Source organism: Corvus moneduloides, chromosome 6, assembly GCF_009650955.1.
Source record: "Corvus moneduloides isolate bCorMon1 chromosome 6, bCorMon1.pri, whole genome shotgun sequence".
NCBI lineage: Eukaryota > Metazoa > Chordata > Aves > Passeriformes > Corvidae > Corvus > Corvus moneduloides.
This window is the reverse complement of record NC_045481.1, coordinates 41,447,731-41,475,558: the sequence shown is the minus strand read 5'-3', so window position 1 is coordinate 41,475,558 and position 27,828 is coordinate 41,447,731. Positions and strand designations below refer to the sequence as shown.

Genomic DNA, 27,828 nt, shown 5'->3' with positions numbered 1-27,828 from the left:
GGTTATTTAGAAATCTTTTTTAGGATAAAATATTTTTATTTATCGATAGTTCATATCTCATTAAACTGACTGAGCAGACAGGGCTACATCATTTTTGTTTGTAAATTTAACTGAGACTTATTTAATAGAAAAATGAGCTAGATAAATATCCTACGTGAAGTTTTATCCACATAATAGTACCTGTAATAATTATTGTATGTTAAAAGTCCCCTATCGATCATGTATCTGGAAGCTCTATGTTCAGTTTCTACTTAATATTCTTGGAGCTTTTTCCATTTATGGCTTTCAGAATAATAAACACAATATTCCTGTTGTTTTTGGAATTTATAATAAAGAATAAATATTGGTTTTGTTTTGACATCAAGAGAAATTACTGACAGAAGGAAATATACAGAAATTTTGCACAAGTAACTTTATGAAGTTTTAAAATCCTTGCAGGGAAGGAGTTAAAAGAACAAAACCAAACGAATGACCCCCCACCCCTCCCATATTTGAATAAAAATGTTTCTAAATTTCTGCTGCAATTTTTTTAAGAGGGGAAGCAGCTTTTTTGCTTTGGCAATGTATTAAAATTCAAATAATAACATTAAAATTCATGATGAGAGTTCTACCACAGAACTTAGCTTTTCAAAGGTCTGGACAGCTCCTTAAATTTAATTGAAACTACATTAAAAAATTATGTTTTCACGTACTAAGTAAACCTAAATGTTTACCTTGGAAAAGAATAACTGCATATATCTGATCAATGGAGACAGGAACACCACAAAAGTGATTTTTTCAAAGGAAAAGAATTATTTCCATATAACATCTAAATCAATGGCCATCTGTTTCTGGCCATATTAGTGCTATAATCAGTACAATAAGGTAGACTTTAGCAACTAAATGGAAGGTAGGTACAGTGAAGTGGGAGCGAGCTCAAAGTTGCTTCAGTGTAGGGCAGCACATAAATGTCAGGAACAAAGTTCAATTTCTTTCACTATAATTTCCACAGAGATATCACCTTAAATTTGAATTTGTGAATTGTATGTGCTTCAATGAAATCATGGGATTTTAAACATTTATTAACAAGCTTAAATATGATTATGTTATTATCTATTTCATTAATTAGAAAGAGAGCTCTGTAAGTCATAGTGTAAGCCAAAGATGGAAAACGGAATTCATGTGTTAATGATATGCTTCATTCTTTATTTTTAAATGAACAATTTTAGAGGTGAATAGTAAATTCTCCAGAATAAATTCACAAATGTGTATACTTCTATTACTTTTTGAAAATGTTTTGTTCTCCTGTCATTAAGTATGACATTAATTAGGTTATCTTTTTGCTCTCCAGAAATTATGCCAAAGTTGCAAAATATTACAAAATATTTTCAAATATTTTTGAATATTTGGGTCAAATATTACCAGTTAAAGTTCCCCCAAAAAGTTTTCAAATATTTCTATATTTCACATTACAATAAAGCAGATGTGAAAGATGGTTTGATGTAATCCATTAATTTTAAAATTTCCAATGATGAAGATTAAGCTATGAATTATTTTTCCCGTAAACTCATATTTAATAATTTGTTATTAATTGTTTTTCTGTAGGACACCGTAAATATAAGACAAGGTCCTACATTGAAAACTCCAGCCGATAATAGAATAAGATTAGGCAAGGCAAAATTTGGAATGCAGTTTCCTCATTTCTGACTGTAATCTTAAAACCATAGGAATATCTATATTAGAGATTCCAAATTGAATACTTTTCTTCTGCTACAGTTATCTAGATTTGTATTCTATTTACTAATATTTTTTGCCACATTTTTTATTTTTAAGGTATTTCAAATAAGAAGACCCAGTTGCTTGGTCTCTGGTCTCTAAAAATCCATCCTGTCAGGATGAGAATTAATTAATATAGCTTTAATTAACTTGAAGTTTTCTCTTTCCCTTTTTCTCCCTGGTTAATTTGGTAGAGGGCAAAAATAGAACTCAGATTAGTATAATTTCGTCTGCCATGGCAAGGGGGTTGGAACTAGTTGATATTTAAGGTCCCTTCCAATTCAAACTATTCTGTGTTTCTGTAATTTCCTAACTCATATCAAATCCTCTCTTTCTATAAGACAGATTCTTGGGGTAATAATGACATGCTGCTACTAGCATTAATTTTTTTAACCTAAAATATACCATTCATTAAATTTAATTCACTCAAAAAAATCCAGTTAATTTGCCTCAATATTTATAAGAGTTGCAAATTGGGATTTTAGTTATTAACTCTTAGTTTTAATGGTCATAATACTTACCATATAGAGTGCTATTTAAACAATCAGGCCTCATGCTTTTAAGATTTAAAGCAGCCATTCAAATCATCTTCACTACTGTTCTGCTACAATAATGCAGCAAATCTGTATTTCATGACAGAGGGATTTAAGATGAGATGGTGCTATGTGCACAGGGGCATCTAATTGGAACAAAAAGGAAAGCAGACAGAATACAAGAATACCTGATTTAAGTGGGTTAACACCAAACTTCTTTGTAAATTGTTGAACTATGATACGCAATTTTAATTCATATAAAATCATAGGTGTGAAGATGTGAAATTATACAGACTGTGTGATCTATATAAATCCAGCCAAGAGCTTGTCAGTGATCATGGGGCTCATGTGATAGCAGTGACTTGTTGTACTGCAGCCTAACTCCATCCTGAAATGGAGTCTGGAGTTGAGATATGGATGAGGTGGAGGTACTGGCTAAGCTTCGTAGCTGGAACACAAGCCTGCCCATCCTCAGAGCAGCCCAGCTCTTGGATGGGGGACCATTCCAGGTCTGTGGTACCCAAAACCTCCAGAAATTTATGCTCAGGCCTGTTTTGGTAAAAACTATTTGGCTACATTCTACTGCACAGTGCACTTGGTTTCAATTGGGTTGTATTTATCAGAATTTTTGTGTACAATATTCTGTATTTATAGCTTGGACATCGTGATTATTTTAACTGCTTGCTTAAAAGAAACTGAAACTTTAGGAATAGAGAGAAATTATTTTTTTCCCAAAGAAAAAATACTGTATATAGAACAGACTCCGTATAGATGATGTCACCTAGCTGCTGGTGTATTTATTCCTTATGCATATGAGTGGAGGGTAAAATGAAGCAAGAAGATATTAATGGCTACTTTAAACTAACAACTGGTAAAAATCAAGTGGATGCTGACAGAATCACTTGCCATCTGTGGGAGCTCCACATGTGTCTCATTTTCCAAATTTAATTAAAATTCAGAATTTTTCCTGTATACATTTTCTGAAATTTCAGAGGTCACTGGTCACAAAAAGATACACAATAGTAGTGAAATATGGGTCATATTCTTCAACTACATGGCGTACAAGCTCTGAAGGTTCAAAGTGGGGAAAAAATCTCAGCTAGGTCATGTCAATTAACAGTGTTCTTCCCATGCTTAGTTTATTTGAGAAGTTCAACAGAGTGAAGTTTGAATTAATATGCTCAACCTTCTCTTTTTCTTGAGTTTATACTCTGGCAGCTTGCTGAGTCCCTTTACAAAACACAGTGAGACCAGCTTCAATACCATTCATGTGAGAGACAGAAAACCTGAGCAGAAATACCTGACCTTAAACCTATATGAAGTGTCCACTTCATACTGCTTTGATCAGGAATAAGTACTTGGGCCCACAGCCACTGTTTACAGATAGATCTGTAATCTATTGTCATGTGGATAACTATCAGGCCAAATTTTTCTTCTTCTGTCTCCTTGTCTGATTTCTGATTATTTTAACTATGGTTGGGCAGCTGGAGAAGAATATTTTGCTATTAGCTGTGACCAGAGATCCTACAGTATTTAGACAAATACTGTAAAATACCATTAATATTGAGGTGCTGCAAAATCATATGGGACAGTAAGAAATGTCCATGGAAAAGATTGACAGGGCTTAATTTTTCATTAAAATCTGTAGGATCATTGATGTGATTTTTATAAAGCACTTTAATTTTTTTTTTTAATGGGAAAAGCTCAAAGTCACACCTGTGATATTTCTGAAACCAAAACCTGCATTTTCTTTCTATGGAAGTCTCCTGAATTTTGCTAAATCCCATTTAAATTGTTATGTCATGGTCATAACTGCACTGTTGGAAAGCCACTTGCTTAGTGCTAATGAGTGTGTTTTGATATTTGAGAGTGACTTGACTTGGTACCCAGGAAAGGGTGGGTATACTTTATGTCCAAGATTATTTGGACGCATTTTGGTTTACAATCCATGAATATGCATTCTTAAGGATAGACATAGTATGGTTTTGGATGGTCCTCCTGAGGATAGAAATGGATGTTCTGGCAGTCTCCTGTTAGTAAATGGCTTCTGATCTTCATCATCCTATGAATTTCTAGCCAAACTTTTGTTGACCTGAGAGTGTTATTTTTCACACTTAGCATGTTAAGAGGGTGGGAGAAGTAAGGGGTCTTTTATCCTTTGCAAAAAGCTTAATATTAACTGATTTGAATGCCATTTGCCTAGGTGCCCTAGAATAATTTTTACAAAGAAAATGTAGAAATATATTTCTATGTAGAATATATGTACAAACATGTAGAATATGGGTAAAATATATTATTTAAGATTTGCTGTGGGAGAAATCACACACCATCTTCTCCAAGCAAGAGTTGGGAAAGGACTTGGGAGCTGGTCCTAGACAAAGCTGGTCTAAGAACAGGCAGACAGAAGGGCTGTTTGGCAATAAGTTGTTTTCATAGCTGAAGCCCTTGAAAATGGCAGAGGGAAATAGAGCAAGCTCATCAGCTATCTGCATACAACCCAAAAGGTACAAAGGTAACAATATGTTTTGGGACAGTTGAAGTCCATAGGATTTTTAGACATGCTGAGCACTTTTTCCAGCTGAGTGATGTGTTGTTCTTTCCCATTCATCCACTACTATCTCATTCAGAAGGACCAATGCTTTTGGGCTGTGAGGATCGTGCCCTACTTTTTAATCGTGGAAGGATACTGGATATGTGGCAAAAAGGTAGTCACTAAATGATGTGCTGTGAATTGATCAAGTCTGATAAATCTGCTACCAGTCAGCCCATCATCAGGGAAAGTTTTATGTATCTTTCTTTTAATCTCATAGGGAGGTAACCTGTGGTGCAGTTCCTTTTCTTGTTAGCAGGCAGTATATGCCCTTCCTTATTTTGCAGTCTATTATATGCAATGTCATTATGTCCTTTAGTACAGTGTTTATTAAACTTTCTGAATCTTTGATTTCCTTTTGATTCACCTCTCTCCCTGTTATTGTCTTGAATTCTTCCCTTTTTTGATGATAATTTTTTGTAATTGCTGCCTGAAAAGTCACTTTTTCAGGGAGACTGCACTTACTGACAGCAAGCCAAGGTAGCTGGTAGATCAATGGCTACCCTAGAAGCTCCTACTTGCAGGAGCTTCTCAGTCCCCAGCTTCGAAACAGAGATCCTGCTGACAAACTGGTTTTTTTAACACTGTGAATATTGTTGTCCTTTGGCAAGCCATGGTTTGAGAAACAATTGTTTAGCAGAGGCAAAGTTCCCATTGAGTGATGAATTCCCCAACAGCCCAGTTTTAGAAAGTGACAGAAAGCAGGTTTGTTTAACCTGGATGCAGAGAAGGTCTGCTGATAGTGGCAGAGGACCTACATAATTCCATAACAGCACAAAGTCTCTGTGACCACCTGAGTTACAGTCACCTTTCTCTCTTGTTTCTCTACAAACAAAATTATTCTTGGTAAAGGATATGGGCCATAGAAGAGGTTTTGATGTTGGTATATTTACTTTAAGGAAAGAATGAAAGTATTTTTTCCCAGTGTTGTGTGTCTACTGTTTTAGATCTCTTGATCAGCTGATTTTTAGTTGAAGTTGCAAAAGACTATTGGAAATCTATGAAGCTGTGTTACCTTGGTTGTTTAAAATAGGGCCAGATAGCATTTACAATCTGTGTGTTGTAATATTCAGTATATCTCTGAGATAACCCTGTTGTGCAAATAGGAAGATGCTGTTCACTCACAAGCCAAAGGAGAGGTCCCAACACTACTGGGATTCTTTCCATGGATTCCCATCCCCAGGAGCTAGCCTGGTTATTGCTGTGCTCATCTTGGTCTCTCCTATGTGACTGCCCCATTGAGTTAGGATCAGGGCACTGCTTAAAGATCAGGAAAAAGTAAAGACAGCTAAAGTCTGGTGTATTTGAGACTGAACTAGAGTGAAAGAGAGGTGAAAAGTCAGTGATCCTAGGCTGTGCTCTCCTCACCTGTCACAGACACTGTTTGACTTGTTCACATCTCTGTTCCTCTGTTTAACCTATCTGTCATGACAGTTACTCTCCACTTACAAGGGTTATGAATAATGTGACTATTACACAGCACCAGGTGTTACGCCTGGTGCCTTCCAAGACAAAAATACCCAAGCGAGTATTTGTTAATAGTTGCTCTGCTCCTTGTTTCCAGAAGGGAAAAGGAGAGAGTAGACTGTCCTTGTTATAACCTCTTGTACTGCAGCAGAACTTGTCAGAAAAGGGTTCCATTAGGAACCCCAAGGAGAGACTGCAGAACCCTTCAAAACTGCTGGCATGGCTAGAAAAGGCACCTCATGGGGAGTTCCCTTCTTTGCACTTCAGAAATTAGTATAAAATTAAGTATCTTTGAAGTAACACCAACCCTCTTTCCATTGTCTTTCCCATGTAACTGTCTTTGGCCTTTCTGCCACTCTCACATTATTTCGAAGGGTTCATTGAAATGCTTGCTGTGAGGCCTTAATATCTTTATTATTGGAAGACAAAAGATAAATGGCAATCACACAGCTAAAATTATCTGGTTATTCTAGTTTTAGAAACACAAAAATGTGCAGCAAATATTTATATAAAATTCAGGTAAAATATAGGCCAGAATGCTCCAGAAGGAAATAATTTGTATGAGTGCACCAAGAACATCATTTAAGAACAAGGCTAAGTTATGAAGCACATCCTTTAAAGGAACTGTTTTGAAACAGACCGTTGTATTCCCTGTAATTATTTCTCTGGTTTCACCGACATTAATTGATAGACATGTACTGGTTCATGAGTGTTCACTTAAGGTAAGCTTCATCATATATTAACAAAATTGATACAATTCAGGGGTTTTGCCCTAAAAGCTAATGCAAGGAAAGCTGGCAGTAGCAGTGTCTTTCTCCCAGGACACTATTACTGGGGCAGATGCAGCCGTGGGTGAAAGCCTGATGTAAAATCTGTGTAATAGCCACCTCCCACCAAAACACTCTATCAACAGCATGGTTGGACATTAAGAAATTAGAGACAAACAAGTCTTAGATGTTGCTGTTAGGAAAGAGTGAATTTTGGCACTTAAGAGGAATGTGGATACCTTGGGGACGCAAATGTAGCGTGTTGTGAATATGTGAAAGTCGGTGTTGTGATCATGCTTTCCAGTAAACTGAGTTTTCTGTGATGCAGGTGATCATAGTGGTCTGTTTTTGTATGGCACTGAAGCACCTTAAGGTGTGGTTTACCTAAATGAGTGAATAACCCCACTGAACATGGGGTATGTTTGTATGCTCAAAATTTAGTGTTAGTCTCATGTTGAACTGGCCTTGGAAACACAAAGAATGTCTTCTGGGCAAAGGAGAGGAGAAGTGGTGGTTGAGAAGGAAGGCAGAGACAAATTCTTTGAGAGAGAAGTTACTCTTCTTCTGTGTAGTAATATCCAGGAAAAGAGAAAGCAGGATATGTCCTACATCATGCTGTGGAAGTTGCTCATGTCTAGACGTGTAACGTGACATTATAAGTCAAATATAGACTACCAGAGATTATTGGGATAGAAAAGTGCGTTAATGTGAAGTGGGTGGGTACATGATCACATGTGCAATTCCATGCTTTTATTCCCATTTCATATGGTGAAATAAACAGTAGTGTAAATAAAACTATGATGTAAGTATTCTCACAGGAGTTGCATATGTGAGCTTTTAGTATTTAACTTTTGGCATGTAAACATGACAGTAATTTCTGTAAGCAATTTCTATGAAGTGACAATTTCTATGTGCGCTTGTGGGACACAAAATTTCCATGAAAGACATTGAAAAGTGATTGTTGCATGGCTCCTACAAACACCTAAGTCTTTCCATTAAGTTTCAATGTCTCAGAAGCCCTTGTGTCTATAAAGGCAGAACCTGCAGTGCTTTGGTAGCTAGAGGAAGATTCCGTTGTGTATATATGTGCTTGCCTAGGCGTATGTGAGTTCACAGCTGTGTTTTGGAGTCTGTACCATAGAGAAGGTAATATAAAAGGGAATATACAAGTTTGGAATAAATAAATGCAAACCAGTTTTTGTCCTGCTGTTGATAGTTTAGTTGCTTAGAGCATTGTGGTTTATCCTGAAAAAATGAGGGTTACAAAAGTGTATGCTTTGGAAACTTTAGTTAAACAAGGTCCTGGTGCAATGTTCTGTCTGGGCTGGAGTGCTTTTTATAGATTGTGCTTGGCACGAGGAGGAGAAAGAGTTACTGCAGTTGGTAGCAGGGAGACATGGTGTTTCCTTCCCCATGCAAACCAAAGCGAACATATGCCCTCTAATTTCGTATGGCCTCTGTCAAGAAGGGTATTTATTGCTAATTTAAAAGCATACAAAAAGGTAAATGCAGGGACCATTTTTTCCCCCTTGAGTTTGCATAGGAAAATAATTAAAGGCAAACATTGTATGTTATAAGGAATATATTGGTCTGCATATGGCATTCTTTTGTTGCAGATTACAGACCCAGTGGCCTGATCCTGCTATCACTGAAGTGAATGGCACATTTCCTATTGATCTCAGGGAAAGAAAGAGCAGACTACAACCCAACATGAGACAGGTGAAAGCTGCTCCTTTAGAAGTATGCTGCCCATTATGTTTAGGCTCCCAAATTACTTTTTCTTAGTGTCCTGGGAAGCAGAAGGACACAAATTGTTTGTATTAAAAGTGTAATGAGGATTGTTTAAAGATGTAAATGTCGTCTTTAACATTGCTGAACGGAAAACATAAAAGATTCTGCCAGTGTGTGAAAGTGAAACTAGCTGAGAACAAAAGTGAAACCAACAGGCAACTCTCACTCCCCAGGCTGAGTGAAATGCAGAAATCCTAAAGTGCTGATCCTTAACAGTAAATTTGAATTTTAAAATTTTCTTTACTTTTATTAGTGAGAAAAAGTGTTGCTAGTGATCTAGACAAAGATTTCCCCCAAGATAGGTGTTTTCTCATGATGGTATCTCTTTAAAAAGTCAGAACCAATAAAAAATTTCTATTTTTTTTTTTTTATGATATTTAGGGGCATCTGTACATGTTACCCTCTTTTTCTTTCTCATGCATTTTCCTTTTGCATGCGTTGCATGACAGACTTTTAAGTTGTGTACCCTTAATATTCTGACAGAAGCATGTACTAGAGCAGGACAGGATTGACCTTGCTTTACAGAAGTATTGGTGACCGTAATCAGCAAGTTTCTAGAGAAAGGAAAGAAAAAGTACCTTTAAAAATATATCAAAATGATGGTCAAATGTGTTTAATTAATAAAACACCAAAAACTGAGAGGCAGTGTAGCAATGGGGAGAGACAGACATTCAGTTCTTCCTGCCCGGTCTAGTAGGATCAGCAGGAGACAAATGTACAGGAAGCTGGGGAACTACCAAACAAAACAACAGCAGACGGTAAAAAAAAGCACTGGATGCCATGGGCAAAAGGAGAGAATGGAGGAAATAAGTGGTTTAGATAAGTTAACATTGTGCAAAATTCTTCTTTGGTTCACATTTGTCAGTGTCTAGGAAATTGGGTGGAAAAATACATATGCGGCCATAGTCTGCTGTAGATCTAAGCAGTATGAGGAGGGTAAATATGTGGAAGGAAAAGGGTAAGAGATGACAGATTTTTTTTTTTTTTAAAGGCAGTTTAGTTATAAATACTACACCCTACAGTGCTGAGGCTTTCTGACCATGATTTGTGTTGATAATGCTTATTAAATGACAAACTGAAGCAAGGTGTTTTTTTTTTTTTTAATTTAGCACACCGAATTTGAACTCATTATCTTAAACATTTTTCCCTCTCACATTTGTTTGGAAAATTTTGGAGGGAAAAGGGGGGGAAAATGGTGTATAGACAGTGATTTTAGCTGGTATCTTCCTCGCAGGTGGAGGGAGGAGATAGAAGTCTCAAAACTACAGGTCTGTGTAAATTCTGCAGCATCACAAGTAAGTACAAAATAATAAAAATCACAGAAAAATGGGAAAAACAAAGACCACATTTATCTGGGAGGGTATTCAACTTTTAAAGTGGAGGAGGGAAAAGTTGCTGTGGAAAGAAGTTATCTCAGGACTTTGTCCCTCATGTAAATGGCTTTAAAAAAAAACTTCAATGTATGTAATTTTTTTTTCTTTAATAGAAGATCATACCACTTGCAGATTAAATGTTGCTAATGAGATGGAGCATGCAGCAGTATAGAGGCCTATAAGAACTGAAAACCATGTCTGGGGAATCTGGTACTTCAGCTGAAAATGTATGGCACTAATTTTTGACACGTATACCTGACTTAGCAAAACTAATTTTGAGGACTCAGATTAGAATGTAGTAAGAGTTTTTAAAATGCTTTTCAGACCAAAAGATACAAAGTTTTTTGAGGGCCAGATAATTTGAATGTGCAAAAATGTGCCTGGATATACAATAATTCTAATGTGTTCCATCTTATGTTACAGAGAGCGGGGCACAGCCCCTGTTCTGGGATAGAAGGATGGACGTCCGAGGGACATGGGCATCACTTCTCAGGTAGCGCGCTCTTACTGATGGCTTTCGAGAGAGAGAAAAAATAACTTTTCTGTTCGGATTAAATAATACCTGACCTTTTGGCCTTTTAGATTTTGAAGTTTATTGACATTTCAGACAAACATAGATATTTTTGTTTTATTTTGAGAGAGGTGAGGAGGCAAAGTGTTGTGAGGGAGGGAAGTTAATGCCAAGTCCTTCTGATGTCTGATCGGTTGCAGGAGAACAGCACTGCTGACAGTGGTATACTGGATTTTCCCATTAGAAGATGCAAATGATAAGATATTATAGAAAGAACAATGTATTTGTGAACTGTGCTGTATGTTTCAGTTTGCTTCATATTAGAATAGCTAATAAACTGAAAGTAGATGCTACAATCTCTGGTTGGTCAAAGGCAGGGCTAAAAAAAATAATTCTTTCTAATTGAATGTGGTTTTATTGTGTTGACAAATATAATTGATGTGGTAGCAATTAAAAGTAGTCTGTTTTGATTAAGTTGAAGGACCGAGACTTGGTTTTAAAGCATGCTGGTTAATTAAGCAAGAGTCAGTGAATGACATAAAGCTCTAGATAGGATGCTTTTTGAGAAAAATGCAGTTGCTTGAGGTCAAATTAGTCAATAAGTAAAATTTTCTGATCAGGAGAGAGTCTGTATTTCTGAGATATTTTATACTTTGTGTAAGCTTTTTATACACCAATAGATAGAGGAGCTGTGTTAAAGTGTTGGAGTTGCTATTGTGTTACGGTACATCACTTGTTCTTCCTGGTTCGAATTGTTGATTCAACTCTCATAATATAGACAGGAGAGAAATGTAAATTCTATTTACCAAGTGGGATGTTTGTAGCATTGAAAAAAGTGAGAGATTAAAAATGATTAGAAGTTTCTAAAATCTATAATGTTGTTCTGTAGCCTTTGAAAAGGCAGGAATCTAAATAATAATATTTCTACAGGCAAAATAATATACATTATCTAAAATAAAGTATAAACTGCTGTTAGAAGAGTTTTGAAATAAATAGTATGTGCAGATAGGTAGTTAGGATTTTGGAGTATTTTTCTTCCCCTATTCTCTCTCCTTTTTGGCAAGGAAAATAGAAAGATTTTTTTCAAATATAAAAGGAATAAATAAATACAATTGGAATGAAACATTATGCTAGATATTTGGTGAAATTTGTTTTCTTATAAGTATTTTGGTTTTAAATGTAAGTGCTGTGAAATAGTTCATATCTCAAAGTTTGTGGGGAGGAAATGTTTCAGCATCTTTGTTCATACCTGAGGAATCCATTTTAGAAGTCTATTTTCCCTGTTTGCAAAATACATTTTTATTAGATCTATGTATTTGGGTTAAGACTTACTTAAAATTACTTAATTAGGTTATACTGAAATTCTAAGTGATTTAAAAAGAAGGATTATGGTAATATGACAAAACATAACACTATTTTCATTGAAATTCTTAAATAAAGCCCTTTTAACATGCCAATTTTAAAAATCTATAAATTTAGGGTGTTAAAATAGTACAAAATATAAAAAGGCTGGACTTATAATGGAATGTATAATCCTGTACCAATGAGCAGGGATTTTGTAGGTACGTCTGGAACATGGCAGGAGGTCATTTACACCTTCAGTTTGGTTTTGAGCAGTTCTCTTGTGGTGTTGTCCTTCTTCTTACTTTATTATATATATGTAAACACTTAAAAAATGCTTGTGGTTGATTTGTAAAGAAAAAATATAGAGAAAGGGGTAACAGTGTAGGTGCGCTAAGCTAGATGGGAACTGATTGTGTTTTCCCAGGAAATTCTGAAAAATATACCAAAGTAAAAATTGCTACAATAAAGAATAAATTCTAAATAATTATATTTGTGCTGTTTGAAATAGCGTGGCTGTGAATTGTCTTTAAAAACTTCCTGTAAGTGTCCAAAAACAGTGCAACATAAAAAGGTTTTCCAATTGTGTTTTCTCTAGATAAATCTATGGGCTTGTAGGCTGATTTAAGGGGCAGGGTATTAAAAAATGAACTTAAAAAGAAAGGAGCTAAGTGTATGCTTTTCTCATAGATAAGTTGTTTTTTTTTTTTTCTAAAAAGGAAAACGTATATGTGTTTCTTTTCTCTGTGTTGTTTATAGTTTGAAATAAATAATAAATTTGTAGTGATTTATTTTTTTTAAGATGTATTTGTATGAAAACTCTGACAGTAGGTTTGTTTTACTTGTAATTTAATTTTGGAGAAATAGCAGAATGTTTCTGGATATTTGCATTTGTTTCAGAGGTTGGAGCCTAAGCCAGATTTCTGTATAGTCTGTCAGGCAGTTACACGTCTGAGCACGTTACAGTCTGTAGCACTACAAATTAGAGCTATTTGACTTGTATTTGCTGCATAAGGCTGTCATAAAAAAAAATATTGCAAATAAAATAGAAGTATAGGGGATGAGCTCTGTGTGGGGGGGTTGGGGGGGGGGGGATGTTTCGGGGTGCGATGCTGAGCTGTGCAGGGGGGCCGGGTGAGACTCAGAGGGTTTTACTCTGAGGTGCTGCTTCTGCCTGAACATGTGCTATCTGCCCTTGTCCCTCACTTACTTTATAAATGGGTTCTGACTCTCCGGGTTATTTTTTAGTTCCCAGCAGGGTAGTTGCATGTACATTGTTTGCTACTTATTTTAAGAGAGTTGCTTAAAAAGCTGAAAAAGTGCTGTATGTGTTAGCCATACGTATACTGAGCACCTGTATGAAGAGTGTATGGGAAGGAGGGCAGAACGTGCGTGTGTGACTGATTTTCACATTAGTTTCACTACAGGATTACCCAGCATTTCCTAGTAACTTTGTCCCAAAGTTTTCTGGGGGTTGTAAAGCTATTTTTGAGTTAATTTGCTTATTACAATTTGCCTTCTCAAACACAAATAAATAATTTTTTTAAAGCCCCACCGGCTTGAATAAGATATTTCACGTGCTTTTTATTATCTCGCAGGGAGCGTGCAGTTAATGCCAGTTACAAACAGTTGTGGCTGGGACCAGAAACCATACTGCGGGAGTACAGAAACCCGCCACACTATCAGCGGCCCGGGGCCCGCCGCTGAGCCGGGCCGGGCCGGGCCGGGCCGCTCGGAGCGAGCTCCGCCGGCGGGCCGGGCCGGGGCGGCTCTTCCTCGGGGGCCGCGGAGGAGCCGGGCCGGGGTCCCGGGCAGGACCCGCCGGGCAGCGGCGAGGGGGGGCCGGGCGGGCCGGCGGAGGCGCCTCTGCGCCGCACAGGGTTAACGACGGCGGGGCCGCGGGGGCCGGCGGGACTTGTAGGCGCCGCGGCATGACGGGAGCTGCCGCGAGTCGCGGCCGGGATTCGCCGGCAGCGGCCGTGACGGCGCCCGCCTGCTCTGGGGTGGCGGGGTCGCAGCCGTCCCGTCGGGCGGGAGGTCAGGCGCGGCCCGGCCGCGCTCAGCCGCCGTGCTGGGCTGGCCCGTGCCCGGCCGGGGGTCTCGGCGAGCGCAGGCGTTATCCCCGCGCCCTGAGCAGCGGCCTCGGGGCGCGGCCCGGCCGGGTGCGTGCCTCGGGCGCCGGCAGTTCGGTGCCGCTTTTGCCCCTTCGCCCTGGAGCCGGTGGTGCCGGGGCGCCCGGCCAGCCCTGGCCAGGCCCGGTATCGGCGGTGCCGGGGCTTCCCGGTGCCGCTCGCTGCCCGCGGCTCCGCGCCCGGGCCGGGCCGTGGGGCATCAGCGCGGTCCGGCAGGGCTCGCCCGCAGCCGCGCGTCCTCCCGAGAGGGATTTGCTTTGGTTAAACCACACGGGCGGCTCGTCCGCGCTGGCTCTGGGGCTCCTGCCGCCCCGCCGCACCTGTGGCTGCTCGGGGCCCCGGAGCGACAGCGGCTCACAGGCTCACTGCGTGTGCGGAGCTTTGCTTCCACTTTGTGCTGAGCTCTGCACCGAACCCGAGAGCAGATAGATGCCTTCCTGCGGCCTCCGCCGCTCAGCTTGCGCGGATAACAAAGGTTGGCACGTGGCAGCACGGGATCGAATGCGTTTATCTGCAAGTTGCGGGTTTTTTTCTTTGAGTTTTAAAGTGTGAAGTGGAGGAATTACGATGCGTGAAGATGCTGAAGTGCTTTGAAGTTACGGGGCAAGCCCAGGAAGCAAACAGGACTTCCTAGTTTACCTGATAGAGGGGTGTTTTTTCTCCGGACAAAGCGGGGAGGAAAGAGAAAGGAGGAAATGTACTACGTGTTAATTTAATTTATGCCAATAGTGCAAAGTCAGCTCTTGTTAAACCTTCTGATGTTTTAAAGTCACTTGTTAATTAACTAGAGATAATATGCTCCGTGTATCAAAGGAATGACAAATAATAAATAGGTCTGAAGTGAATTTAGTAAATTTTGTTTGTGTTTTTATCTTTTCCTCCTTACGTTTTGGAAGCAGATCTTGAAAGACAGTGGTGTCATGCATCCGCAGTCATCTGAACTTGGGGCTGAGCATGCTTAAACTTCTCTTGGGAATGGAAAGATTCTTGTTAGGTTATTTTCCTTGCTAATAGTAATCCTCTTGAGATTCAGAAGAAGACTAATTTATTAGTTAACTAATAAATAAAGTGCAAAGAAAATTACACTGTTGCAGTCAAACAACAACAAAAAAGGAAATATGCCGTAGTAGGCTTGTTTTCTGTTGCTCATTTTCTTCGAGAGGTATGTGAGGAGCTCTACAAACAGTTTTTGTGTTAGAAAGCATATCAGATTTTGCCAGTGATATCACCTGAAATGCAGTTTTTAAAGTACACATAGATGGTTCTCAGAAGAAAGAAAACAAAGAAGTGAAATATATGGGTTTTTCCAAGGGAAGGTATTGTTCTAGTGAAGAAAAAAATGTTGTTTTGCATGTAAAAGAAAATGCTGGGTAGCCACAGAAAAGGGATAAATGCCTTAAGTGCCAGCTTTATAACCCCTGGTGGTTTGGACTTGCAGCGTGAAGCTGTTGAAGATGGCTTGAGATACAAAATCAGCAAGTTCAGAACAAAATGAAACAGAAAAGGTCAAGGCAAGGAAAATATGAGTAATCTATTGTAATGTGCTTTAAACTTACTAGTGTATGGCCTACTCTGTTCCCATTCTAAGCAGTGCTTTTCCAGTTTTGCAATAGTAGGTTTTCCTGGATTCTGTTTTCTTACTCTAGTGGCAATGCATTAGCACTGCGATTGTGCTTTAGCACAAGAAAAATAATACATCCCCTTTCCAAAAATGTATAATCTACCTGCAAATACTGTACTGTATTAGCAGTGGAAGCTAAAGGGGTCAAATAGTTGAGGGTACCCAAAGGAAAGACAAGATTAATAATAGAGATTATCTAATCTGGCAGCCGTTGTACACTTAACAGTAGGACAATTTTTGAAGGCCAAAATAAGATCACAGAGAAATTAAAGGTGGGATGAAATGCAGTGCAGTTTTAGTAAAAAAAGACTGTGCAAGACTATCTCTTTACCTTATGTTTAATTGTGAGGAAACTTTGGTAGAGGAGAACATTTGATAGTGTACCATGTGAGGAAATCATGTAAAATGGAGAAAATTTGGATTAATTGCACTGTAAGGTGACTTTGGAATGAACTGACAGATAGTAGGTGGAGAGAGACTGTGCTGCTGGAAAGAAGGCTGCAAACTGGAGTTTCCGAAGACTATTGGAATTCTTTCCTTAGTGACACTAGTGTCATAAAATCTTATGACACAAAACCGGTGGACTGTATTGATAGAGAGGAGGATTAGAATATCCATGTGCTGACAAGATGAGTCAAAACTGAGATTAATAGAATTAGATGAGATTTAGTGATGTGAATAGAAACTGATCACAATTTTTCTAGAAGAGTTCATCACTTCAGTGACAGGTTGGTAGTTGGTGTAATAGTCAGTATCAGCAGAATGATAGCATGTGACATGGTTGAGAAAGTAAAATTTTTAACAAAGTGTTAAGGGATGGATTTCCTGGATGTATAGAGAATATTACTGTCAAAGTATATGGCATTAGTAAGACCTTATCTGGAGCCCAACTATCACCCACATTCAGATAAATGGGTTCAAACAGATGGATGGAAGAGATGCAGAAAAGGACCACATGGATGTTAAGAGGAATAGAGAGGCTTAACAGAAAGACACAGAAGTGACAATTACACTGTTATATAAGGAAGGAAAATAATTATATGAGCTCAAGATTAGAGCAAAACAAATGTGTGTAAAAGGGATAATGGGTAGACTTTGCTGGAAATTGCAGGAAGAGCTCTTAACTATCAGACTAACGATATTCTGGAGCAGTTTCAAATGAGAAAGAAGTATAAATTTCTTTTAAAGGGAAGTTTGATATATCCAGGAAAGCACATCAGTGTTGAGTTCTGCATAGTAGTGGGGAATATGAATCAGGAGCCCTGGATATCCCCTTGCATAATACTGCATTGTTGTGTATCAGTAAAATGGATTCTGAGATGGATATGTTCATTTACATTTTTAAAGTGCTGCTGTTTTTTGTCTTATTAATTTCCTTTTAATATGCCCCTTAATAGCAACAGAGTAGTTTGGTTGTGTTTGCTGCGAACGAACTGTGTGTTTGGTTTGGACACTATGGCTGAAGGTGAATTCATGCAGTGCTACCTGAGTTCTTGTGCCTGGATGGGTTACTTGTAGGAGTCTTCATGGAACAATTTTTAGGTAAGTTTTTAGCCATCTAGGCCAAGGCAATGTTGCATTCTAAAATGTATGTATAATCAGCTTCCTTGGGATGTTACCTGAGACCTTGTGTCTTTTTTTCCTGCCTTTTGAATGGCGTAGTTTTTACATACAGCACTTAGTGCAGTACTGAGGAATTAACAGAAGAACCTAAAGATTAAAGAACATTGCTTTTCAGCAAGGCTGCTGTCCTCGAGGCAGACAGTTTAGATTTTTACTTGGCTTTTTGGCTTTTGGGAAATCTCCACAGGGCAGAGAGTTAAGCAATCATTACTCAGTCATCCATTTTAATTTTATTTTTCAGTCCACAGCTGTAGCAGGTTATTCAAAGGGAAATAATATGTTTTAAGGGGGTAACTTCCTGTTCAGTAGTCAACAGAAAACAAAGTGGCAGAATCAATCCAATCATCAATTTATGCATTAAGTGCTAGCAGTGGCACTTTGAGTAGTTGCTGAAGCAAAGAAGTGAATGGATTATAAGAATTAAACTTCCTTCATATGCCTAGAGGTGAACAAGTCATGAAAATGGAAGGCTCATGTAGTATGAGACAGTACGAAAGACTAGGAAGAAAGACAAAAAAAATGTATTATTTCTAAATGGTTACTTGTACTTTTTTTCTTTAAAGTGGGATTTGAGCTACAGACGTTTATCCTGAAGCTTATAGGGCAGAAGTGTTACCATGAAGTGATGGTATGAATGTGGAATGAAACATACTCGGTTGTTATTTAACCCAGATTCCTGAAAACTATTTTCCTCTTCCATCATGAGTCTGATTCTTTAAGGAGAATAATTCCTATTCATAGCAGGTTCTTTCTCTTGTTCTTTTTTTGACCTTTTTGAATTGGAAGGAAGTCGTGGACTTCCCGTTGAAATGGTAGGAGCACTGTGTTAGGCCTTCAGCAAAGGAAAATTTTCTGACCTGATTTGCCCGTGTCATCCTACAAGGCTTTCTGCCATAAAAAAAGGCACTTCCACTGGTGCCACTTGTTTCTAGTGCTCTTGTGCTGTATTTTGCCTTTTGAAATAACACTGATTGGGGGAGCAAAGTCATGGAAGTGAGCAGCATTCATGTGATAAAACTGATAATGACATTGTGTGACTCAATAACAAAAGCAAAACAGCTCATATTTTAGTATTAAACAAAATTAAGGTGTTAACTGCTGTCACTAAGAGTAGGCCAAATCCATTCTTTGGCTGGTTTTATGTAACCAAGTCTGGAGGAAATGTGTACACGTATATGCTCATACACATGTATATATAAACATACACCTGCTTTGCTGCAGGTGCTGGCTGATGAGTAGAAGTAACAGAGGATCAATATGTACTGGGATGGACTGGGAACCTACACACTGAACAAAATCAAGTGTGCCAGGGCTTGGTTTGGTAGCAGTAGAGTCAAGAAGGGAGGGTTCACTGCAGCCTGCAGCAATGGGTTTTGGGTTGGTTTTCATTATTTTTTTGTTGGAATACTTTGGAGCCAGGCCATTGCTGCTGTAAATCTTCAGATCTCCGTTGAAGTCTCCAGAGGGGGATAGCGTTTTACACACCTTGAATAGATGGCTTTCTGGGTGGAAACATTATTGTGGTGTCTTTGGTCCTATTTTGTTTTTAAACAATGGTGGTTTTGAAATGGCAGCTTTCATCATTGAAACTATAATGGCAGAACTCTTTAGGAAGTCTGCAAGCCAAACATTTTAAAGAAGTATGGATAATGTGATGAAAAATATACAGATGCATAATTGGGTTTTAAAGATAGATAGCAATCTGAGATCCTTTTTTTTGCCCTCACCTTCTGTCCCTGGTAGGGTCCTAGCTGCCTTCTGCCCTCACATTTCCTCTAGGAATGATACATTGTGCTTAATAAGCATTCAAAATGGCATTCATGTTTGTGAAATACTGGGAGTGGCCAAGACAAAGTCTTCTACAAGTACTGGCTTTTGGCAGGGGCACCTGAAGTGTCTGGCATGTGGATCTTTAAGGAGACACTTGAAGACTACAGATTTTTTAAAAAGGATGAGAAGGGAGAGATTTATTAGCAAATGTAGTCCATCATCTGGGTCTGAAAGTGAATGTATCATGCAAGATGACACTGAGTGTTAGCAGTGGTGTGAAGGACATTCATTCCTGAACTTTGTTCATTTTATGTGGACGAGTATCTGTATCCCTTTTCTACAGGTACAAAACTAGGCAAAAGAGACATCAAGAATTAAACAATGAGTACACAGCATTTCATTTCTACAGATGATATTTTCAGCTCAAAATCAATATATTTCAGTGGGTTGTAGGATTGAAAAAGGTTAATCTGTTGCCATATTATTTCTCAAGTAAAAACATGCTTCACTTGGATTTGCTGCATGCACAACTATTAGAATTTTTTTTTTGAGTAGTACTTGATTTCCAATGTTGCTGGTGATTATAAAACCCAGCCCTCACTTTGCATGCATGTCCTACTAAGCCTTTCCTTGGTTTGCACAATGAGAGGATCTGGAGCTCCCCATTGCAATCACTTCTGAAAACTCTAAATAGGGAGTGGCAACAAAAAGAGGAATTTTGAGATTTTACAGGATTTTACACTTGTCAATCCATAGTAGGTAAAAGTGAAAATTCCCTGTATCAAGTATTAGAAGTCTGTAGTGTCATTTGTATTTTTTCCTGTTTGTAAGGGAAACTGAGCAGAGCTTCTCATAAAGAGCTGCAAACACCTGCATGGCACGTTAAATTTGCAATCTACAGACTCAACTAGTTGATATGCCAGCTGCTGTTTGGCTTTAGGCTCTGTTTGTCTTCCATTGCTACATTTGCCTGGAGTGTTTTGTTGTTGAGAAATTTGGGACTTTATTCCCTGAAGCAGGACAGGTTGCTGATGCCCGGGGTTTATTTGGGAAACAAGGAGTGTATAGCTGTTACACAGTGTGGTAACTTAAAATGCCCGAATGACTCGGTTTCAAAGCTAAGACTTGTGTTCCACAGCTGCCTTGTGTTTGCAGGTTTCTGCCCTTCTCATAGAAACTATGCTCAAAAGTGTGCAATTGCAGATGAGTGACACATCAGTCAAAATTAGTGCTTAGTTGGTTATTTATTATGGCACTTAATGTTACCAGTTCCATCCCTTTCTCTCAGCCTGCTGTTCTCTGGCTCCTTTGCTCCTGAAGCTCTGCAGAGCAGGGCCGATCAGCTCGAGGTGCCTTATGCTAGGCCCACAGGAGTCCTGTACTGTAGGAGCTGACAGCGAGAGCCAGCTGGCAAGGCCCAAGTCTGAACCATGGATCCCCCAGCACCTGCTTCATGTGTAGCTTGCCAGGAGGGAGGAGGGTTACATAAATACCTGCTTCCAGAATTGCCCAAATACACCACTTTAACACATGCTTAAGATGTGTGCACAGGATGGGGCTGAGAATGTCTGCCCTAGCCCCTCCAGTCCCATTGGCTTTCCCTCCCATCATTACAGCTGAAAGAAAAACAGTTACCGAGAAGAAATTCTTTACTGAGGGTGGTGAGGCACTGAAACAGGTTGCCCAGGCAAGCTGTGGATACCCCATCCCTGTGAGGGTTTAAGGCCATCTTGGATGGGGCTCTGAGAAACCTGGCCTTGTGAAAGGCATCCTTGCCCATGGCAAGAGAGTTGAAAGTAGATGATCTTTAAGGTCCCTTCCAACCCAGGCCATTCTATGGTTCTATGATACAATGTTTCTGTGTGCTGTGCAACAGCTGCAACCAAAATCACCTCACCCAGCACACCTGTGCCATGCTGTTAAAGCACTTTACTGCTCTTTCAGGCAGAGGAGGGAAACCTGAATTCTTGGGTGAGTGCTAGACAGTGTATGGACTCAAAGGGGTACTATGACCTCTGCATGGAGATGGAGTAGGTGCCTAAGGAAAGGCTGAGGATCTGGAATTCCACACAAGGTATCTTGCCTCACCCCAGCATTACAATCAACTCAACAGTTGATGAGGTGTCTTGAGAGATTTGTTGGCATGTCTGAATGGTTCTTGTAGGGATCTTAACAGATGGACGATGAAGATTACATTCTTAGGTATTCTAATTTTTGCCTTCAGTGTGCACTGGGACAGGGTGTCATAATTTGGGGCTGTGGATTTAGGCAAAGACACACTGCAGTGCTCAGCACCACAGCAGCCAGGCCCTTTATTGAATCTGGCCTCACTGCAATAAGGGTGAGTAATGGTGAGAGAGGCATGAGAGCAGAATGACTGTACGGGGGGAGAGCTGCTCTTGAGTTGCTAGAGTGAAAAACATATTTGTAAAGGGATAAAATTAGTGCTGGGTACAAGAATGCCATTTAATGAAACAAATGACTACACTGCTCAGTGGCAGGTAAAAACGTGACACATCACAGATAACCAGCAGTCCCCCTTCCCTCTCTCAGGGTTGCTGCAGAGCAGACGGCACTTCTGGCTGCATTGGGCAGGCTGGGATGAGGAGTGGATCCCAGTGCTGGGGCCTCCCGAGTGCTGAGACCCCCAAGCCACAGGTCTCACTGTGGGGACAGTGAGTGACTGTCTTGGTTCTCACCTGTGGGCTTGTAGTGAGAGGAGTTTTCCTCAGGTACCGAGAGAGCAGGGCAGGAGGGAGGATGTGTGTGTGAGACAGGGGAACGTGGTTTCACTGAGATGCGTGATTGCTTGTGAGGTACTTGTGGCAGCAATGTCATAGAAAAGCTTCATAATAAAAATTGAATGTTTCTTCTTATTGGGTGCTCTTTTATCACCTATTCATTGTGTTTTATTGCTCCTGTGCTATATTTTTGTTTTCTTTGTCTCCTTTTGATGTCATCCTCTGTGTAGTTCTATATCCTTATTTTTTATTCCTTATTGTTGCATTTTTTAGTCATGCAGGTCTCTATTCCTTTAGCTTTGCTAAAGACTTCTCTTTCGTCTCTCTTGTGATCTGCTATACAGCTTGGCCACGATCCATATGATGGAGCAATGTAGCCAAGCTGTGGGTTGACTGAGGCTTGCATCACTGCCCTGACCCAGATTGCATCTGCAGTCATCTGGAACTGACTACACGCCTGAACTGATGAAAGAGGCTGTGGAAATAGGGATCTCTGGGGCCTTGGCAAGGTATCCTCATATACATGGGTATGCATGTTGATGTGTGAGTATACTCAAAATGTCTGTCTGTTCCATCAGCTCAGCCGACTGGGTGCTCCTTTGGGATTTGCAGCAGTTTACGGCAAATGGGAACAGACCTGCAAAGCTCATGAGAATACTGGGATTAACCCTGGAAAGGAGGTTATGCCTGTTGCTCAGGAATGTGTGATGCCCATAAGCAAGAGATCCAAAACCCCTCACTTGACCTTTGTATAATTCTTTCCCTTCCAGTGAGTCCCTTTCCCTGCCTGTGACTCATCTTCTTCTAAATGTAGACTGTAAACCTCTCAGAGGACTGCCTTTCTCTCCGAGCCGAGTAGGATAAAAAATAGCAACACTGTTGAATAACCAGTATTATTTTTTTAACACAGAAAACTAGAGGACTGCCTTGCTGTGTCTGTGCTTCTCTGTCAAGGGGTTTATCAGTCCCCCTGAGAGAACAGTGGGGCAGGTTCTGTCCTGACCCACAACAAGAAGGTTGTTCAGACAAGAGGTCTCAGGAGCAGCACAGCTGCAGTGCAGTGGGCAGGAGATGTTACAATAAAAGATGGGTAGACTCTGACAAAGACAACAAATCTTTCATAGCACCCACGTACTTACTTCCCCATATCTGACCCATTTGTAATTGGCAGCATCCCCTTGGTAGCTGCAGTGCAGCTTACATGAATGTCCAGTAGGAAGTTGCCTGCTCCCTTCAGCAGGTTGCCCAACACTCATCTCCTTTCCTCCAACCTCTACATGAACTGTCCAGCTGCCCAGTCCACTTCTGTTGTCAATACTTGGTGACTCGGGTGACCATACTGTTACCTTCCATCCTTTGCTTCAGCTCTTGTGTTGTCTATGACTTGTAGTAGGTCTCTTTTCTACCTTTTCTTTTTCCAGATGCTTGTGCCATATCCACCTGTCCTCTGGAAGACAAAAGAGTGAGGATCAGTAGTGAGTCATTTATTCTGCAAAAATGGAACAGTTGAGAACTGCCTTGACAGCCGCTAGAAGAAAATAGTGTGATGTAGCCACAGCAAGCACGTTCATTCTAATAATTTACAATTGCACTGTGGTCCCAATGAGGAGTGGCACTCAACCTGCCTCTCATTACCTCTGTTCTTTTCATTTGCTGTAACAGTAGTTTCTTTCCAACATGCAAGTGTTTATGCAAAAGTGCCAGGATTCTCTATGCAGAGTAAAATAGGTTTACAAATTAAGGAAAGGCTGGTATGGAACAAGAGGAAACTTACTCCAGTATTTTGCACTTATTTGTAATTGAAGTCCTGTCTTTGGAGGGTGTTAGGTCAACTACACACTTGGTGAGGCCTATGAGGATTTTCCTTGTGTGATGAGTGCAGGAGTTAGCCCTAGCATATCGCACTACTCTAAAAATGGTGTCCAGTAAGCAACAGGTGGGCTCTCTTGGGAAAAATGCAGGAAGAAAATTTGGTGAGAGCTGGATCCTCATGAGTGACTGACAAACAAAAGAAAAAAAATTAGCTCATTTACCATGGGAATGGAAGGATGGATGTTTCCTGTTGTGAAATAGAGCCAAATCCTGTGACATCTGGCCTCCTATTAGGTCTGATACATGCTTATGATAAAGATTAATTTTTAAAAATCAACTGTAAAGTTATAGGTCAGCCAATAAGACAGTGACTTGACTAATTTTTCATTGCAAAGTGTATGATAGTTTCATGCCTTTAACTGACATGAGTGCAGACAGTGTATTATTGAATCCAAGGAAATTTGACTCTCAATATGAATTTAATTGTTTTCCACAAGTAGATTATGAACAGAAGCCTTTGATTTCTATTAATTATGTATTTTTGAGTGAAAAACTATTTTGTGTATATGTATTTAATAACAGGAAATGTAACAAACATTTATTTTTATTAAACTAATAAAAGGGATAAACCTATCACAGCAAATTTTTTATTAATTTCTTTGGTCTTGTTCCCCTTACCATAGATGAAAAATCATAAAGTGCAACCTCGGGTATCTGAGAACGCACAGTTCTTTGCATCAGGTAGTTGATGTCATGCAAATGCATCTTGTTTGTAAATGAGAGCTTCGAGGTGACAGTAGTGCTTGTAACTGCACTCAAATGGCACCATGGTCAGGTTGTGGCCTCAAGGTGAAACACTCAGGGTATTGCTTACCTGTTACAATTAAGGTGGCACCTTACATGAGCTCTTTCCAAACTCTGAAGCAGGCAAAGGTTGGGAAATGTGGAATGGGGTGAGGAAGGAGAAATTGTAGAGCACTTGTAAATCCATTCAGTTTACAAGAAGCGGTCTGCAGGAGTGGATCTGCAAAAGGAAGCCAGGCCTGAGGTGTGCCAGGGTTTGGCAGATTAGGCTCCTGGAGGCTGCATCTGCCATCGACATGGTGTGTGGCGAGTAACACAAAGGAGTGGATGAGGGAAACATGGCTGCAGCCTGGCAGCTGGTACAGCTTGGAGATCTTCAGCAGTGGTGGCTGGATTTGGGTATGACGTATTTGCCAGTCCAGGAGAGAAAGGAAAGGCAACACTGAGACTACCGCCTATGCTACATGTTTTTAACAGCTCAGATGGATGTGGATCTCCAAAAAACCTCATCTAGAGAAGGTTTCCTACTGTTTGAACTAAGGTCATTGTCAAACAAATTGTATAAAAGGCTTGTTTTCTAGAAAAAAATATTGGCACTGAAAGTTGCAAGAGGCTCCGTTTAAAAACATCAGTCCCCTCCACCTCAGCTGGTCTTCTCTAACATTTGAACTGACCCACACTTTACACCAAATTGCCACCGATTTTCCATGTTCCTGGGCCCCTCCCGCCGTTTCAGCCTGTTGAGGCAATACATCTCAAGCATGAGCTATTTCAGGGCTTCAGCCTCCCACAGCCTACACCGTCCCACCTCCTCTCCGCCCCAGGCTCCCTCCTGGGAGGGAGGGAAAAATCCAGGCCCGCATGTGAGGTACGGGTGGCATGGCCCTAGCAGGTGGCTGGAGGTGGGACAGAAGCAGCGGAGCTTTGTGCCCTTCGCCACCATGGAAGGAGCCACAGACGGGGTGGGTGTGTGTGTCGTTTCAGAGGTATCTCCTTACACTCCTCCCAAATCCCGGCGTTCCTAACCCATCTTGTGTGGGGCTCTGGGAGAGAGGTCGTGTCAAACGGGCAAGTGAAGGGCGACAGGGCCGGGAAAGTCCAGCCATGGCACAAGTGGTCAGCTCAGGGCAAATATTTTAGGAAGCCCCCGTTGACCCTGGATCTTGTCGGGGAAGGCAGATCGAGGCCGGTCAGACGGGAGAGCGCCGCCAGTCCCGCGGTGCGTGGGGTGCAGGGGCAGCTGGGCTGTGGTGCCAAGCCCCGCTTTCCCCGGGATGGACTTTCCCCGGTGCGGGTTCCCTGTGCCCAGGGGTCCCTGCGGCCCCGTGGAGCGGCGATCGCGGCGCGGTTCCGTGGGCGAGCGCAGTGCGGGGCTGGGGGGGAGGGGAACCGAGGGACATATTCGAGTGCGAGGCGGAGCCTGAGCATTTTATGAATGGGCTCATATGACGTCAGTGGGGGCGGGAGCAGAGGCCCCGTCTCCTACCAATCCTGCGAGGCTCCTGGGCGGTGGAACCAATCGAAGTGCGGCGGCGGGGTGACGGCCATCCTCGCCGGCCAATAGCGGCAAGAGAGCGGTGCCGACCACGTGGGGCGCAGGCCGCAAGTAGTACGGGGGCGTGTGGCCGCTCGCTGCCTGCCCCCCCCTTCCCGGCGCGGCGGGGCCGGGCGGCCCCAGGGCGGGCGGGCCCGGCCGCGTTGCCGGGTTACCCGGTGGCTGAGCGGCCCCTCCGCCAATCGCGGCGGGGCGGGGGCGGGCGCCGTGACGGCTGCGGGGCGGCGGTGGCCGGGAGGGCTCAGTCCGGCCGCGGCAGCCTCCGCAGCATGGTGGCTCCCGCCGCGCTCCCGGCCGCCGGCCTCCTCTACTGGGTGGGCGCGCTGGGCGCTCTCTACGCGGCGGCGCTGGCCTCGTACCGCCTTCTGGCCGGGCTCCGCGTCTGGGTGCTGGGCAGCGGCGCGGCCGCCGTGGGGCCGGCGCTGGGCGCCTGGGCAGGTGAGTGCGCGTCCCGGCCGCCCCCGCCGCGGCTCTTTCTCCGGTGTCCTCCTCGGGCCGGGGTAGGGACCTCGCGGAGGAGCGGCCTCAGCCCGGCAGCGAGGGGGGCGCGGGCGGCGGGGACCGGGGCAGTTTGGCGGAGCGCCCGGGGGGGACAGCCGGGTCCGGGGCAGGCCGGTCTGGGGCAGTCGCTGAGGGGCCGGCGCGTTCCGCTGCTCTGCCGGGCGCGCCCCCGCCGAGCCGGGTGCTGCTCTCACGCTCCCCGCGAAATCTGCGGGGCCGGAGCGCGCCGGTCGGGTCGGTCCTGAGAGAAGCGCCCAGTGTTGGGACTTGTGGGCGGGCGGGCGGGCGGGCACGGCGTGTTTGAACTTGGTGTCTCCGGGGCGGCCGGGCGCGCAGCGCGGCTCCGGGGCCGCGCAGCCGGGGCCGCTCCGCAGTTCCCAGCGCGGCCGGTCGGTGCGCGCCGCCCCCTGCGCGCGGCCTCGCACCTCATCGCTGACGTCAGGCCCGCCCCGGCCCCGCCGCCCCCGGAGCCGCGGCCGCTCCCGGCGCAGCGGGAACCGGGGGCCGCGCGGCCCCTGCCCCGCACCGGGAGCAGCGGGCGAACGGCGGCAGCCGCGGCTGCCCCGGGAGAAGCGCCGGGCCGTAGGGCGAGGGAAGAGCCCCGCCGAGAGCGGCGGGCAGACGGCGGAGCGGCGCGGAACTTGTGCCAACCCCGCCTGCTCCTGCAGCTCGACCCCTCCTCGGTCCCGGGCCGCGCTCAGGAAGGGACTGAAGCACGACTGGCCCTCCCTGTGGAGGGGGTGACAGTGGCGGTGGCAGGGAAGGGGTGGCGACAGCATTTAGCTGGCATCCCAGAAATACAGGAGCGCTGTGGAACTACAGCAGAGGCTGTTACCAGGGTATTTTCAGTGCTACGCTGCTCTAACTTTTCTCAGTACTTCGATTCCTGGTCAGAGGAGCCACGCTGGGGAAAAACAATTTCTTCCATCTGAGTCTTCCCCTGTGGCCTGTAAGTAATGATGAGGGGTTCTCTGCCAGTGCAACAGATCAGGCCAAGGGAATTTTCAAATCCATTCTGGCCAAAGTCAGTGGGAAGGGCAAGTCCTGTGCCTGATTGGGAATTGATAAAGTGGGCCACAAAAATAATTGTAAAGTGTAAGAGGTGTGAGTTTAAGATGAGATGATAGTTTAAAAGGCTGCA

At 42.4% G+C, this 27,828-nt stretch overlaps 1 protein-coding gene and 1 long non-coding RNA gene across 3 annotated transcripts in view; both read left to right on the top strand.

The window, feature by feature from the left end:
• HSD17B12 (hydroxysteroid 17-beta dehydrogenase 12) overlaps nt 1-27,828 on the top strand; it is a 120,976-nt gene that overhangs the window by 10,168 nt on the left and 82,980 nt on the right. The window contains exon 2 of one of the 2 annotated variants that reach the window (XM_032111037.1): nt 10,700-10,769. In XM_032111037.1, coding sequence (XP_031966928.1) covers nt 10,700-10,769 — 70 coding nt within the window. Of the gene's footprint in view, nt 1-10,699; nt 10,770-26,418; nt 26,625-27,828 lie in introns of those variants that run through there. The other variant, XM_032111036.1, reaches the window with a different exon arrangement.
• LOC116445024 lies at nt 14,119-24,470 on the top strand. Its single transcript, XR_004240625.1, has 3 exons — nt 14,119-17,423; nt 22,360-22,524; nt 23,437-24,470. It is a non-coding gene; the product is annotated as an uncharacterized LOC116445024 (long non-coding RNA).